Consider the following 15517-nt stretch of genomic DNA (forward strand, 5'->3'; position numbering starts at 1 on the left):
GGCCCTTTGTTTAGAATGTTTGGTGACCCATGCTATAAATGAAGACACCCAAACATTTGACAAGTCCTTTAAAAAAATAAATCCCCAAAACTGTATCTCATTAAAAAACAAGCGCCAATCATAATGCTCAGCACCCACTGCAAAAAAAAAAAAACACAAAAAAAAAAACAGAGGATCCAATGGTACCACTAACCGAATGGCAGCTCCATAGGGAAGGGTCAGGGATAGTGGTGACATCACCAACCAAATATGGCCATATATGTTTCTCATTTCCTGCCAAAGTTTGGTCTGAACCTAGGTTTGGATTGGACCGTTGGCTCATCCCTACTGACTTAAGACCGAGAACTGTCTTGGTCATGGTGCTGGAAGCACACAGTATAAAAACATTGGCTATCCATGGACACATTTGTGAGGAGTGTGAAAGATAAGCACACCTTCTTTGCCCCTACACATATTCATTGTAAACGGCAAGAGGTTAAGATAACAATGTATTACATTTTTTTTGTGGGGGTGGGGGGTTATGCTGTCTTTTGATAATATTGCCATGCAAAATAATTTTAAGTTCCATGTAAACTATAGAGAAAAAAAGAAGACACCAACAAAAAAAAAATGTTTGATCAGTGGTATGCCACGTACACACGACCGGACTTTCTGGCGGAATAGGTCCGACGGAATGATCCCGTCGGACATTCCGATCGTGTGTTTGTACTTCATCTGACTTTTTTTTTTTTTTAAATCAGATGGACCTAGAAATAGAACATGTTTTAAATCTTCCCGCCGGGCCCCCCAGATCCCGGCCCCCCACCCTACATGAATAAGTATGGGGTACATTGTTCCCCTACCCATTCACCTGGGGGAAAAAAGTGTCAATAAAAAAACAGAGCTTGATGTCACCCGGTGACCCCCCTTTATGACGACACAGTCCCAGCATGCCCTGGCACTGTGCCGTGACATATAGTGCTTAGCTGCTTGTTTTGCTGTTTTTACTAAGCACGGATATCATTCTCATCCAATGTATACACATTTGAAGCCAGATTCCAAGAATACTTACTGGCGGTAACAAGAGGCTCTCGAATACTTTCTTCCTCTTCAGGGTCGCTTTGGCCCTCAGTGTGACTTGCGTCAGGGGATTTGACGTCCACAACCGACAGGTCTGTGCTGGGTCCAGGAGTCAGATCCCATGCCTCCAAACCAACATCCTGGGTGAGCTGACCACACTCACTTTCCTCTAAAAAGAAACAATACACCATTCATTAAGCATCCCCTAGTCCCATCTGTTTCTAGCATTCATTTTGCTACATTAGTTGACCAACCTTGTACTTGGTCTGGTGACAATGCTTGCTCCTGACTAGTGGACTCCACCATGCTGCACTGTGTTTTTTTTTTTACAATGAAAAATGCATAGAAAAGGGAAGGTGATGTAATTTTACAGAGGGCAAACACAGGACAAGTACCAACATTGAAAAAGTCCTGCAGTTGCCCCCCACCTCTCTTGTTTTCTATGGGATAGGGGATATATGATGATCATTCTAGCAGGCGTAACTCTGTGTGACTGTGATCCCCAGGGCCTCTCCTCTACCCATGTCTACACTGCCAAGGCTGCATTAATGGGCACTGATGAGCCAGGCAGCAACCAGAAAGGGTTTTTACCCCTTAAGTTCTGCCCTAAGCCCATGGCCTTTGGCCCACCTAGAATCACCCCTGTCGGTGGCTAAGTTAATGTGTTTGAAGTTGTCACTTATGTTTTTTAGTGGGAAGATGGCCTTGTTGCCTCCCATGTTGGGGGTCCAGCGAGGGTAGCCCCCCTTTGTCCCTTCTGGTGGCTTGGCTGTTGCCTCATTTTTTGTTCCCTCCCAGGTGAAAGAAGAGAAAAAAAAAGGTACAAAAATAAAGAAATGTAAAAAAGCAGAACCAAATAATGTTCATATCTGCTTTCTATTTTACTTCATCTTTAACAATTCAAACAAAGATTATAGAAAACATTATATATAATTCTGTCGAGCTACTTGGAGAAAGCACATATACAGACAGCTAATTTCCACATATACATATTGGTTAGATACAGATATTGTTTACTTTTTTTGATGATCTGATGTATGGACTCCATCTGGTCTTGTTCAAGATGTTTGAGATCAGACCATCATTTTCTGATTCGTTCCCTGAAAATTCGCCCTACAAAACGTCAATGACCTTATCCAAAATGCTGTCCCTTTGCCTGTTAAGCCTTTCATAATTGCGCAGCTTCCAGTCGTAGTTGTACTTCTCTAGGATGCGCACCATCTCCACCATCTTTGCTCATGGCGGTTGCTTTGTGCCTCCTCTGAGCTCCACCACTGTGGGGATGCCTGTAATCTGCCGATTCCGCCATGTTGTCCCTCCCAATGTTCCGCCCTGTGTGTCGCATGCAGAAGAGAGATGGTCATGCCCCAGCATCATACGCACTCAGAGCGGAGTTGAAAGCATGCATATAAAGTGTATATAAAGCCAGAACGCATGGTCGATGGAACGGCAGTAGGAACAATTTTGGAGGGAAGGACGTTCGCTTGCAAATGCAAAAAAGGAGCCATAAAACGAAGGGACAATTTGAATTTGGGCCATAGGTGGTTAGTGGCCTATACTGCATAGATTGAGGCCTATATTGGGACCAGCTTGTGAGCTAAGCCAGACATTATGGTTTGTCTTGTATTCTGTCTTGCAGGTATCATATCATTTAGCATGATGGATACATTTATAGTGCCTGATTTTTTACCACAATTCATTGACGTGTACTGGGAGCTGCCCTGTCTCTGGAAGGTCAAGAGTTGAGATTACTCCAATAAAATCTTGTGGAAGGCAACGTTGGAGAAACTGCTCGAGTTGGTGAAGCCTTTGTACCCCAGGGCAGACATCAACTATGTCAAGAGCAAAATTTCCAACCAGAGGAGTACTTTTAAAAGGGAGCACAAGAAGGTCATGGACTCCTAGAGATCTGGAGCAGCAGCGGATGACCTATATGTCCCCAGGCTGTCGTATTACAACAGCCTGCTGTTTTTGACTGTTGTGAGTGGGGTATGACATCTTAATTAAGATCTCAGTGTTTTGTTTTCAGTGCCTCCAACCTTACGGTAAATTTGTGAACTTAGTTGAGATAATCAGTACACACCACAATCTTTTCCTGAGTTTGTTAATTTATGGGGATTTCTTACCAATGTATAAATATCTCCCAACAAAATTAATAAGCAAATAATTTGTCTTTATTAATTAACAAGTATAGTTATACAATTTCAAACAGAACTGGAATATCTGGTGACTTGATATTTCATACACACATTATCAAAACAACAACACGGCAATGGAACAATATATACAAATAACTCAATATAACTGTTCTGTTAGAATAATATGTGTGGTAATCACGCTTTACGTTCAAGAACACAATATTCCTTGTTGCTCGGGGGAAACAGTCCTCTGAATTTTGCTTGCCGGAATGGGTAAAAAGTATGGCGCACGGAGTCATCAAAAAAATATTGCCAATTTGAAAGAAATATTAAACCAACAGAGCTTACTAAAATTCGATGGGGCAATGATACTCTCCCTGGAACCACAGACATTTAAATTGATGTAATACAAGTTTGTCTGAATTGCCCCAAACACAACTTCAATAATACACAGCCTAGACAATCAATATGGGCCGATGATAATGATAAACTACCCTACATGCAGCATCTGATAATGTCAATATATAAACTATAAGATATACGCCCTACAATTTTGAGAGAAAAAGATAATTAAGATTTGTATGGTCTGTATCTTTCCAACAGTTTAAAAGGGGAAGATGTCCGCCAGTATCTAAGTACACTGAGTGGTTCCAGTCACAAGGTCCAGCAAGATGGGGAGTGGTCAAATATCAGAAGGCTTCTTGATCGTCTAGGGGGTGTATCTGGCGTGTGGGTCTGTGATCCCCTCTCTATGGCCCTCACATCCTTTATACCATCTGAGACAATAAGCTCATAAAATTATCATAAGCTCAGCTCAGAAGGTTTGGCTTTATTCTCCATTGGTTAGAGAACCTCAATGATTTACATGGTGAGTCCAGGAAATATCATCTTCAGCCACAAGGTGTGTCTGAGGACAAAAATGTACTCTGAATTATTTATTAAAAGAAAATGTCTTATTTCATAATTGGTTTCTACCTATATATTGGGGCTTATGAATATACATCAATGTTGTTCAGTGGCCCCGGCAATTGGTACAAAGTACAATACACTTAGTATAAATTTGATTAATTAATATCACACAAAACGGATGTTTATATGGATAAGTGCATGACTCCTGCATATCCTATGAAAACCTATTTGTCTTGGGACAACACATATTATTTGGGTGTTTTCATGTAGATGTGGTCACCATTTCTGTGTCTTTACAACAATGATGGGTATCTAAAAACAATTCTTCATTTGTTCTATATCAAAATGTATATTTCTGTCTTATGGCAGATTACTCATGGGTTCAGTGGATATTAAAATTATGGTCGTATCTGTGAACTGGAGTCTAATATAGCATTTTGAATCACTGATGATCACATATATTTAAAAAAACACATACATACAGGAATTGAATGTCATCCTAGAGCATTTTAAATGAACTTTGGACATGCTTACTGAAGATATTTAAATCAGGGTTTTAGCTGTCCAAACAATTTCTCCTTTCAGACAATTTAGTCACACATTGAGTATTTACGTTCAGAGATTTGTGCCTGTTTGTCCTTTTGATATATCATTAACCTCTTATTTCATTCATTGTCTGAGGGGAAGCTGAGTCAACATTAGGCTCTCACTCAAAGGCAATCTCATCCTCTGCAACAATGGGGTTATTTACCTGAGCTTTTCCTTTAAAGAGGAAGTAAACCCTGATGAGTTTACTTCCTCTTTCATTCCTTGCAAAGGTAAAGCATAATGAACTACTATGCATCGCATAGTAGTCCATTATGTGTCACTTACCTGACACAGGAGCCAGCGATGTCACCGCTGTCCCCTGTAGTCTGGAGCATCCATCTTCTCGGTGGGTCTTGCTGCTCCACCGCTGTCATTCGGCAAAGCCGTGATGACGTCACTCCCGCGCGTGCGCACAGGAGCCACCACACGCGGCATATTGCCGTTGACGGGTGCAGCACTCAGTGCGCCTGCGTGCCGCTGTCTACGGCGCATGCGCCGCAGACAGCGGTGCCTGTCTTTCGGCAAATATATCCTAAACCGTGTAGGTTTAGGAGATATTTCTTGGACCTACAGGTAAGCCTTAATCTACGCTTACCTGTAGGTCAAAGTGTGTTGTAAGGGTTTACAACCACTTTAATTAAAGGTTTTGTAATTTAGGTCTGAAAACACACATTTTAACCATTGTCAGCTGGTTTCGTATCAGATTCATGTTTACTCAGTTTCAACATGTGTTCAGTTTCTTGACTTTAGCCTTCCAATGGATCGTATAACTTAATCAGGCATTTTTGTTGGGAGGGGGAGTGCTCTCCTGGATTGACGGCTCAGCTGAAGTCTAAATAAAAAATATAATATTTTATGTATCTCCGCCATGACATGACCGACAGGACAGAACCCAGGCCATCGCTGTCTATGCTCGCTTCGGCATCTGCTCAGGCCACAGCTCCAGAGGTCCACATAGGTCCTGCTGTATAGAATGAAGATGTGGAGGAACCCAGCTTGACCCATGTATAGCATTGTTGAACATATTTGTATCCAAAAATACAATGACAATAACTAGACTTCATTCAAATATTTCTGCCTTAACAAAGTGGTTTATATATCAATAGACAGTAGTGCCCAAAAATGATCTGAACAAGAATGCAAAATGATGGGGTCAGAATGATAGTCTTTGCTATTTGTCCACATTCAATTTGCAACAGTGAGGAGATCAAAATTGTGTGTGATTGATGGCCAAACCCTAAAAATAAATCAAATTATGCCCCATTTTCATACACAGGAGCCCGTAGCCAGCAGCCAGACGGAGTCCCAGATACCTCCCCTACGCCCTCCTGCTAAAAGAGCCAGAAAGAGCAGGAATGTGGACGAGGTCACAGCTTCCTTCCTCAGCTAGGCCACTACTGCCATCCGTACTGACCCAGATGAGTGCGAGGGATTTGGCATGGTGACAGCCAATAGGTTAAGGGGGATGGCTGGTGACCAGAGAAGAAGGTGCGAGAAGCTCCTCACCAGGGGGGCGACAGGCGAGATCTATGCCACCACCCACCTATGTGATTTTGTGGACCCACATGCACAACCTCCACAGCCAACCCACCCACCATAGCAGTATGGCGGTCAATGGCAATACCAGCTCCAAGACCCCCAACAAGGCCGCTGGTCTGGGGATTCTCACCCTTTCCATACTTACTAATTATTATTTTATTTTTTGGTTGAATATTGTGATTTGTTATATTTGCTATATTTTTGGGTGCATAGAATGCACTTTTTTGTTAAGTTCTATTGGCAGATAGCATGTCTAATTTTATTTGTTTTCTTATTCCAGGGTATGTAAACTTTTTATCAGGGCCATTTGGGTGATTTCTGTTATCATTATGATTTAAAAAGGATCCAAAAAACAATGTGATAATACATGACTTCATGTGATTGCTATCCTTAAATAAAAGCCAGTTTTTTGGCACGATTATATATATATATATATATATATAAATTTATTTATATAAAATGTAATTGTCTCTCAGTTCTATATTGAGTCAATCTGTTACATTTCTTTTGCTATTTCGCGCTTCTTGGGTATTTTCACTTTGATTTATGAACCACGGATGAGGGAGGGGTGGGGAGGGGGTATTGATTGTGCGGAATGGGCGATAGCTCCTCTTCTTTGTTCCAATCTGATTTATTTTCATTAAGCGATGGCAGTTTCTATCAGCTGCACAAAGCTAGAATGAACTCCTATTGAAGAAAGGGGGTAAAGGGGGGGTGTCAGTAATAAAAGTTGGACCAGGCGCGTTCAATAGACGCAGTATGTTCCCGGGCAAGGCTGCCAGAGAGTGGATTATCGATGTGATGAATGGTGACCCATGCCGCACGGAACAAGGCGCCTGGGAGGAGGGTTTATTAGTGGTAACGCGCTAATTGCTTCTCTTTATGGAGCTACAATACACTAAAGGGGTTATAAAATAGATGAATGCCAGTGATTAACTGACTTTCCATCAGAGGCACTGAATTTCTGGTATGAATATGGAATTTAAAGGCCAAAATAACGTGAGCGGTGAGAATGAGCTCTGTACACCTGCTGTGCCCATTATGAGGGGTTCCCACCATCTCTGTGCTGAGATTTGGTCTGTACATCTGCTATGCCCATTATGAGGGGTTCCCACCATCCCTTTGCCAAGTTCCTGGGTCTGTACAACTGCTGTGTCCATTATGAGGGGTTCCCACCATCCCTGTGCTGAGTTACTGGCTCTGTAAACCTGCTGTGCCCATTATGGGGGGGAGGGTTCCCACCATCCCTGTGATGAGTTACTGGGTCTGTACACCTGCTGTGCCCATTATGGGGGGGGGGGTTCCCACCATCCCTGTGATGAGTTACTGGGTCTGTACACCTGCTGTGCCCATTATAAGGGGTTCCCACCATCCCTGTGCCGAGTTTAATATTTATTTTATGTTATTAAGAAGGTAACAGAAGGAACAGAGCAGGGGGATCTTGTGTCGTCTTGTGATGTGTGTTTGGTCTCTAGCCAGCTGATACGTTTTCAAACCCTTTCCCTTTACTTTGAAGGCTGCCACCGGTCATGCTCAGTGGCTCTAACGTGAGGCTCATTACCAATGATCGAGGGTCCGTGTGAAGTTATTTGCCTTCTATCGATCGCACTTCTCTTCCCAGTCAGAATTTTCTCATCTCCAGTTTTTACCAAGAGCCTGAAAGGCTTAAAAAGCACGCTTCAAGCGAGAAGAAGATCCATTTCATGGTAATTGTGGAAGAGACCTATCAGTATTCAACAAAAACCTCCCTTCACAATCAGCCCGCTTTGTATTCTTCTGACATCTTCATCCCTTCTCAAGTTTGGTCAGTGTAGTCTTCCCAGTCTCTACTTTATTTCCATTGTTTAATCTTCATTTTGCTGTGTGCAATACAGCTTACAGCAGCCTCAGGAGTGGCAAGCCTATTTCTAGGATTACCTCTGCAAGTATTCCTTCAGAGGTAAGCTCACCACCTGCTGAGGTGAATCACTGTTCCGATCCAAAGTCCCCTGTCTAGCATGCATTTGCTGACAAATCCAGGTTTTACCCAGCATCCCTGTGTGGCCACTCAGGAGACAGACATCACCTTAATGGGCTAGACAACAAGCTGCTCACCATTTAAACAATTCATCGCTAAGGCTATAGCCCTAGCCCATGTTTGCTTCTAGATTCACCTGCACTCTCTTTTTCAGACACCTCACTGCACCTTGAGTTCCAGTTTTCAGAACCTCCTCTGTGGGTTCCAACTTCTATAGGCTTCAGCATTCTCATGTCTCCATTGACCCCTCCACTCCTGTGTCTCCACTGCCCCTTGCGCTCCTGTCTTCCCAGTGAACTTTGCACTCCCATGTTTCCAGTGACCTCTATACTCCTGTGTCTCCAGTGGACCTTGTATTCCTATGTCTCCAGTGACCTCTGCAGTCCCGTGTCTTCAGTGACCCCTGCACTCCTGTGTCTCTAGTGGACCTTGCATTCCAATGTCTCTACAATGACCTCTGCTATTCTGTGTCTCCAATGACCCATGCACTCCCATGTCTCCAGTGAACCTTGCACTCCCATGTCTCCAGTGATCTCTGCATGTCTGTGTCTCCAGGGACTCCTACAGTCGCTTTAGGCTTCAGCGTCTCCTGTACTCTCATGTCTTTTCTGACTCTTGCACTCCCATGCACTGACCCCTGCACTCCTGTGCCTCCAGTGAACTTTGCACTCCCATCTCTCCAATGACTTCTGCACTCCTATGTCTCCAGGAACTCCTGCAGTCCCTTTAGGCTTCAGTGTCTCCTGCACTCCCATGTCTCCACTGACCCTTGCACTCTCATATCTCCAGTGACCCCTGCACTCCTATCTCCACAGTGAACCTTGTCTCCTGTGAACCTTGCACTCCTGTATCTCCAGTGACCCTGGCACTCCTGTGTCTCTAGTGAACCCAACACTCCTGTGCCTCCAGGGAATCTTGCACTCCCATGTCTCCAGTGACCCGTGTCTCCAGTGAGCCTTGTAATCCTGTGTCTCCAGTGACCCCAGCACTCCTGTGTCTCTAGTGAACCCTACACTCCTGTGCCTCCAGGGAACCTTGCACTCCCATGCCTCCAATAACCTCCACACTCGTATGTCTCCACTGACCCTTGTGCTCCAGTGCATCTAGTAACCTTGGGCTTCAGAGACTTTTATGTCTCAAGTGATGCTACCATCTTCAGTGACTATTGAATTCTTGTGTCTTTGGTGACGTCTAACTCTTAAGTGACCCCGGCATCTCCAGTGACCCCAGTCTCTGCAGTGATGTTGACATTCTAGTAGCTCCTGAGTCTTCAGTTACCCTTCTACTCCCGTGCCACCCTGTGCATTTTGTGTCACCCAGCCACTCTGTAACTCTAGTGCGCCCTGAGTGCCTTGGTGACACCTGTGTTTCCAAACATCTACAGGCATGCTTCTGTCTTTCCTGTAATGTCTCTCCCTCTTAGGTTATGCATGCTAAATATTGAGTTAGGTTATTACTTCTCACAGAGATCACAGTACTCCCCCGGACAAATCCTTAAAGTGCTTGTCCTTCCTGAAAGATAGCCCCATCTTTCTACAGGCATCATCCAGGGTCACCATCTACTTCCTGAACTGAGATCCAGCTTAGAGAGGATACAGTCCTGTAAACCCTGGTGCCTGTGCAGTTCTTGGTTGTGTTCACAAATGTCTACTGCAGCTGCTCACCTAGTGATTATTAAAATTATTAAAAGATCCACTTTAAAGTATGTTGCAGCTATATAAAATATGTGTATAAATATATAGGCATAAAAAACTAAGATATGATTGTCCCAATGTTCTTTTTTATATTTGGTTGAACAAAATGGACTAGTTGTCTTTTTTCTAACGGATTAACTATATTAACATATATATACAGTATCTCACAAAAGTGAGTACACCCCTCACATTTTTGTAAATATTTTATTATATCTTTTCATGTGACATCACTGAAGAAATTACACTTTACTACAGTGTAAAGTAGTGAGTGTACAGCTTGTATAACAGTGTAAATTTGCTGTCCCCTCAAAACAACTCAACACACAGCCATTAATGTCTAATGTTATGTTCACCAGAGCTTCAAAGGTTGCCACTGGAGTCATCTTCCACTCCTCCATGACGACATCACAGAGCTGGTGGATGTTGGAGATCTTGCGCTCCTCCACCTTCACCAGAGCTTCACAGGTTACCACTGAAGTCCTCTTCCACTCTGGTGGATGTTGGAGACCTTGCACTCCTCGACCTTCCATTTGAGGATGCCCCACAGATGCTCAATAGGGTTTAGGTCTGGAGACATGCTTGTCCAGTCTATCACTTTTACTCTCAGCTTCTTTAGCAAGGCAGTGGTCATCTTGGAGGTGTGTTTGGAGTCGTTATCATGTTGGAATACTGCCCTGCGGCCCAGTCTCTGAAGGGAGGGGATTATGCTCAGCTTCAGTATGTCACAGTACATGTTGGCATTCATGGTTCCCTCAATGAACTGTAGCTCCCCAGTGCCAGCAGCACCAGACCATGACACTCCCACCACCATGCTTGACTGTAGGCAAGACACACTTGTCTTTGTACTCCTTACCTGGTTGACTCCACACACATTTGACTCATCTGAATCAAATACATTTATCTTGGTCGCATCAGACCACAAGACATGGCTTCATGTCCTTAGTCTGCTTGTCTTCAGCAAACTGTTTGCAAGCTTTCTTGTGCATCATCTTTAGAAGAGGCTTCCTTCTGGACCAATTTTATGCAGTGTGCGGTGTATGGTTGGAGCACTGACAGGCTGACCCCCCACCCCTTCAACCTCTGCTGCAATGCTGGCAGCACCCATACGTCTATTCCAAAGACAACCTCTGGATATGATGCTGAGCATGTGCACTCAACTTCTTCGGTCGACCTTGGCGAGGCATGTTCTGCGTAGAACCTGTCCTGTTAAACTGCTGTATGGTCTTGTCCAACGTGCTGCAGCCCAGTTCCAGGGACTTGGCATTTTTCTTATAGCCTAGGCCACCTTTATGTAGAGCAACAATTCTTTTTTTTTAGATCCTCAGGTGATGTGCCATGTTGAACTTTCGGTGACCAGTATGAAAAATTGAGAGCAATATAACACCAAATTTAACACACCAGCTCCCCATTCACACCTGAGACCTTGTGTACTCACTTTTGTTGCCAGCGGTTTAGACATTAATGGCTGTATGTTGAGTTATTTTGAGGGGACAGCAAATTTACACTGTTATACAAGCTGTACACTCAATACATAATGTATGTATCACTCTAATTATCTAAAAATACAGATGACATATGGTTGTGAGATAATTTATATAACCTGCCACCTCTTTCACTTCTCAGGCTGCCCTCAATTACATCATATTAAAGACCGCATCATTCGGGGAGAAAGGCGTGACGGGCGAACCATGTGACAGCCGCCCATCGGGTCTATTTTTGGATGTTCTCAATGTTTCGGTAGCTCAGCAGAAATCTATTTTTCCTTTTGTTTGTCATGAACAGGCGTACCTTTGCTCACAATTTTTATTTAATTGGATACAACACATTATTATTCATAATCAGCCTCTTCCATATGTTTCCATGACAAGGTATGAGGTTAATTGTTGAAAAAGAATCTATCGAAAACGTTCATTAGAAAGAGCCGCTTCTACGGAATAAGGCTTTGTTAATAAGAATGACTTTTTGAATTAGCTGCATAACCGGCAGACAATTAACGAGCTCCGCATTGTCTCAGGTTACGGAATTAGAGAATTTGCTGCGGCTGACCAAGGCAGAATCTGGCGTGCGCGAGGAGCGGCGAGCTGGCGCTCAGAGTTTGGAAGAAACAGGCGGCGTGTGAACCTCCCCCAACCACTTTATGAGGATCTCATTTAAGGCAGCCGGCCTGCAAAAAGAAAACAAAGAAAAAAGAAAAGTAGTGTTACAGTAGATAAAAAATATAAATCATATTTTATAATTTGTCCTGCTAAAGTAATGCATGCCAGCTGGCACCTTGCTCTCTTTCTCACAACTCCAGTCTCTGGAGACAACACACTCCTAAACCTTGTGGACAGCCTTCCCAGAATAGTTGAAACTGTTATAGCTACAGAGGGTGGGCCAGCTCAATATTGAACCCTACGGACTAAGACTGGGATGCCATTAAAGTTCATGTGCGTGTAAAGGCAGGTGTCCCAATACTTTTGGTAATATAGTGTATGCTTATCCTCCAGGCTGGCCCAGTTGAGAAACTATTTTCCCAAAAGGATCTTCAGAAGCCTCTATCCTCCCTGTATATCGCCTTTCCTAGTACTGACTCTCCAGAGGCTGATCACCTGTGGGACCTCTCAAAAGGCTGATACTTTATATAAAGCTTAGACTGGGAGGACTGCCCCAAACTGGTAATATCCTCTAAGGAGTGTACTACGCCCCTACACGATTACACAGAATATATCCCGATCGTTCACCTCTTTGCTCCTGCTGCTTGGTGAATCTGGGAACATTTATTCATATGTTTTGGGCTTGCTCTAAGATAGGGTTTCTCAACCAGGATTCCATGGTACCCTAGGGTTCCTCGAGAGTTTGTTAGGGGTTCCTTGAGCAATAAGCAATTTCTTCCTCTCAGATAAGTTCCCACTGACACCATTGATCTTTTTTAGCTATCTGTAAGGAGTAATTCTTCCTAATGGCCACAAATGTAAGGAGCATTCTACCCACTGACCATCACACTAATGTATCATGAGTTGTAGATATTGTCATTTTTTGCAAGGGTTCCCCGACACCAGAAAGTCCTTTCAAGGGTTCCTCTGTGTTCAAGAGGTTGAGAAAGGCTGCTCTAAGCTCTTGTACACACGGTCGGAGATTCCGACGGAATATGTCCTATCGGACCATTTTGTCGGATATTCCGACTGTGTGTGGTCTCCATCGGACTGTTTCCGTCGGAATATCCATCAGACCAACTTTTCCAAGTTGCCGGTAAAATTTTCCGACAAAATGCTCCGATCGGACATACTCCGATCATGTGTAGCCTACTCCGACGGACAAAGTGCCACGCATGCTCAGATCAAATTCCTAGACCAAAGCTATTGCCTACTAGCCTGAACGTAGTCCCGTCGTAACTAAATAACGTCATCACGTTATGTACAATCGGATTTTCCGACAACTTTGTCCGACCGTGTGTATGCAACAGTTTCGGACAAAATCCAACGGATTTGGTTGTCAGAATGTCCGACCGTGTGTACAAGGGCTTAGGCATCTCCATTCTGGGTGGAAGTTTTTGCTATCCTGAACACCCAGTTACAATTCAGACTTCCGTTATCCCTAAAGCTGGTGTTGTTAGGTATACAAGACGATGCTCAGAGACCCAGTCATACTAAACCACTGGTCTCCTATCTTGTATACTATGCCAAAAAAGACAGACATTCTATATAAATAAAACCCCTCTACTCCTTTTGCTGTGCCACCCTGGGAGCCCATGATTATAGCTGTACAGCATACCCAGTGCCCCCAATTGGTTAAAATTATAATGTTTGTTGTGATAAGAAAAAAAGTATATGCCCTTTACATGGCTAGGTCACCTTTTCATAAAATATGGAAAGGTGAACCCTAAACCCTACCCTGGCATGGATTCGGTGAGTATCATTGGCATGGATTCTGGACGTCCGGGGTAGGTATTCTTGGAGTAGCAGTCCAGGAAGTCCCAACAGGCATTCTGCAAGTACCATAATATTAAATATACAATACATGGCCAAACTTTGGGGACACCTAGCCATCAAAATTATATAAGCCTGTTGGGAATCCCATTTCAAAACCATGGGCATTTATATATATAATTGGAACTTCTTGTATCTTTTAATATGCTTTTCAAGTTTTTATGACTTGAGTTAAGGTATGAGCGCAGGCATGTTTGGATCCTTGTCCAAATTCACCTGAGTGATCCTGCCAGGAAGCTGTTATCCATCCTTGCCCAACCATAGGTGACTGAGGAATTCCCCACCCCACTGTCCCACATATACGAGGGACATATACACAGTACATGTGGCTGTTGGGTTATGATTGACCAAGGACAGATGAGGCTGTATGGGGCCCCATGATTCCTAATGGTAGACCTGAGTTGCAGTGTTTATAAACATTATTCAGTTTTGGGTTTGAAAGATACAAAGTCACATTATTGCTTTTGTCGTTACTCTATTTCATTCATCTGCAGATCAAAGGGATCTGACCATGTGAGCTTTGTGTATAAGGTATCAGTATATATTTTTTTTTTCAACCAGTAGGTTGAATGAAAAAACATGACTCAATTTCCCCATCCACACACCCAAGGTTTATTTGAGAATCCTCTCATCAGAATACACTGATCAGCACTGCTAAATATAGCCAGTGGTACTGATCGAGTGGAAATTTTCCAACAAGGTGGTTGAACAGAAGTCGATCGGTAGCTCAACTGCTGCCTGCCCATACATTGAGTGAAATTCGGCTTGTCTCTGCTGAACTGGCTGAATTTCAATCCTTGCATGGACGTCCTGTGCTTACAGTGACCTGTCCTAATTAACTCCTTTCCCTTCTCCCCATAACTATTATTTTCTTAAATTTTTACATCTTTTTACTAACCAGTAATAAATATTTTTTTAAATTTTTAATCTCTTCTTTAATTCCTTTTTTTTTTTCTTGTCAAGCATTTAAAAAAAAAAAAAAAGATAAATAAATTTGCAATGCTTTGTACCAAAAATATACTTTTTAGTGTCATTGTAAACAGGGCAAATGATAGAATAAAATGTTTACTTTTTATCTACAGTAACATGTTTTAAAAAAAAATCTCAAGTTGTAAAGCGCTGCATAAACTGTTGGCACTATATAAATCCTGTATATTAGTAATATGTAGCGCCGGCTCCTGAAGAGCACGCGCTATGTGTTTTTGAAACTTAACATTACACCTAAACTGCAGTTTGGTTTGAGTATAATTATTCCAAATTTTGACCTCAGCATCAGTCTGACTGGACTATAGGATGTTCTGCCTGGCCATAGGGGGCGCTGTCACTTCTGGAAGGCATGGAAACACAGTCTGGTTTGGTGCTTTAACCACTTGAGACCCGCGCTATAGCCGAATGACGGCTACAGCGCGGACCTCCTTTGCCGGGACTACGTCTATTGACGTCTTCCCGTGCACGAGCGGCCTGCGCGCCCCCTGAGGGGCGCGCGCGGCGCGCTCTGTTATCGGCGAGTCTATGAGACTCGCCTGATCACCGATCCGAGCAAGGGGTCGATCCCGACCCCTTACCACGTGATCAGCTGTCAGCCAATGACAGCTGATCATGTGA

General features: G+C 43.3%; 1 protein-coding gene across 1 annotated transcript in view; it reads right to left on the reverse strand.

The window, feature by feature from the left end:
* Positions 1-11733: 11733 nt before the first annotated feature.
* Positions 11734-15517, reverse strand: part of EPHX2 (epoxide hydrolase 2) — a 185634-nt gene continuing 181850 nt past the window's right edge. Inside the window, exon 19 of the mRNA XM_077489223.1 lies at positions 11734-12108. Coding sequence (XP_077345349.1) covers positions 12033-12108 — 76 coding nt within the window. The 3' untranslated portion in view covers positions 11734-12032. The remainder of the gene's footprint in view (positions 12109-15517) is intronic.

The sequence above is a fragment of the Lithobates pipiens genome, unplaced genomic scaffold, assembly GCF_037356315.1.
Source record: "Lithobates pipiens isolate NorthernLeopardFrog02 unplaced genomic scaffold, aLitPip1_a1.2 Scaffold_18, whole genome shotgun sequence".
Classification (NCBI taxonomy): domain Eukaryota; kingdom Metazoa; phylum Chordata; class Amphibia; order Anura; family Ranidae; genus Lithobates; species Lithobates pipiens.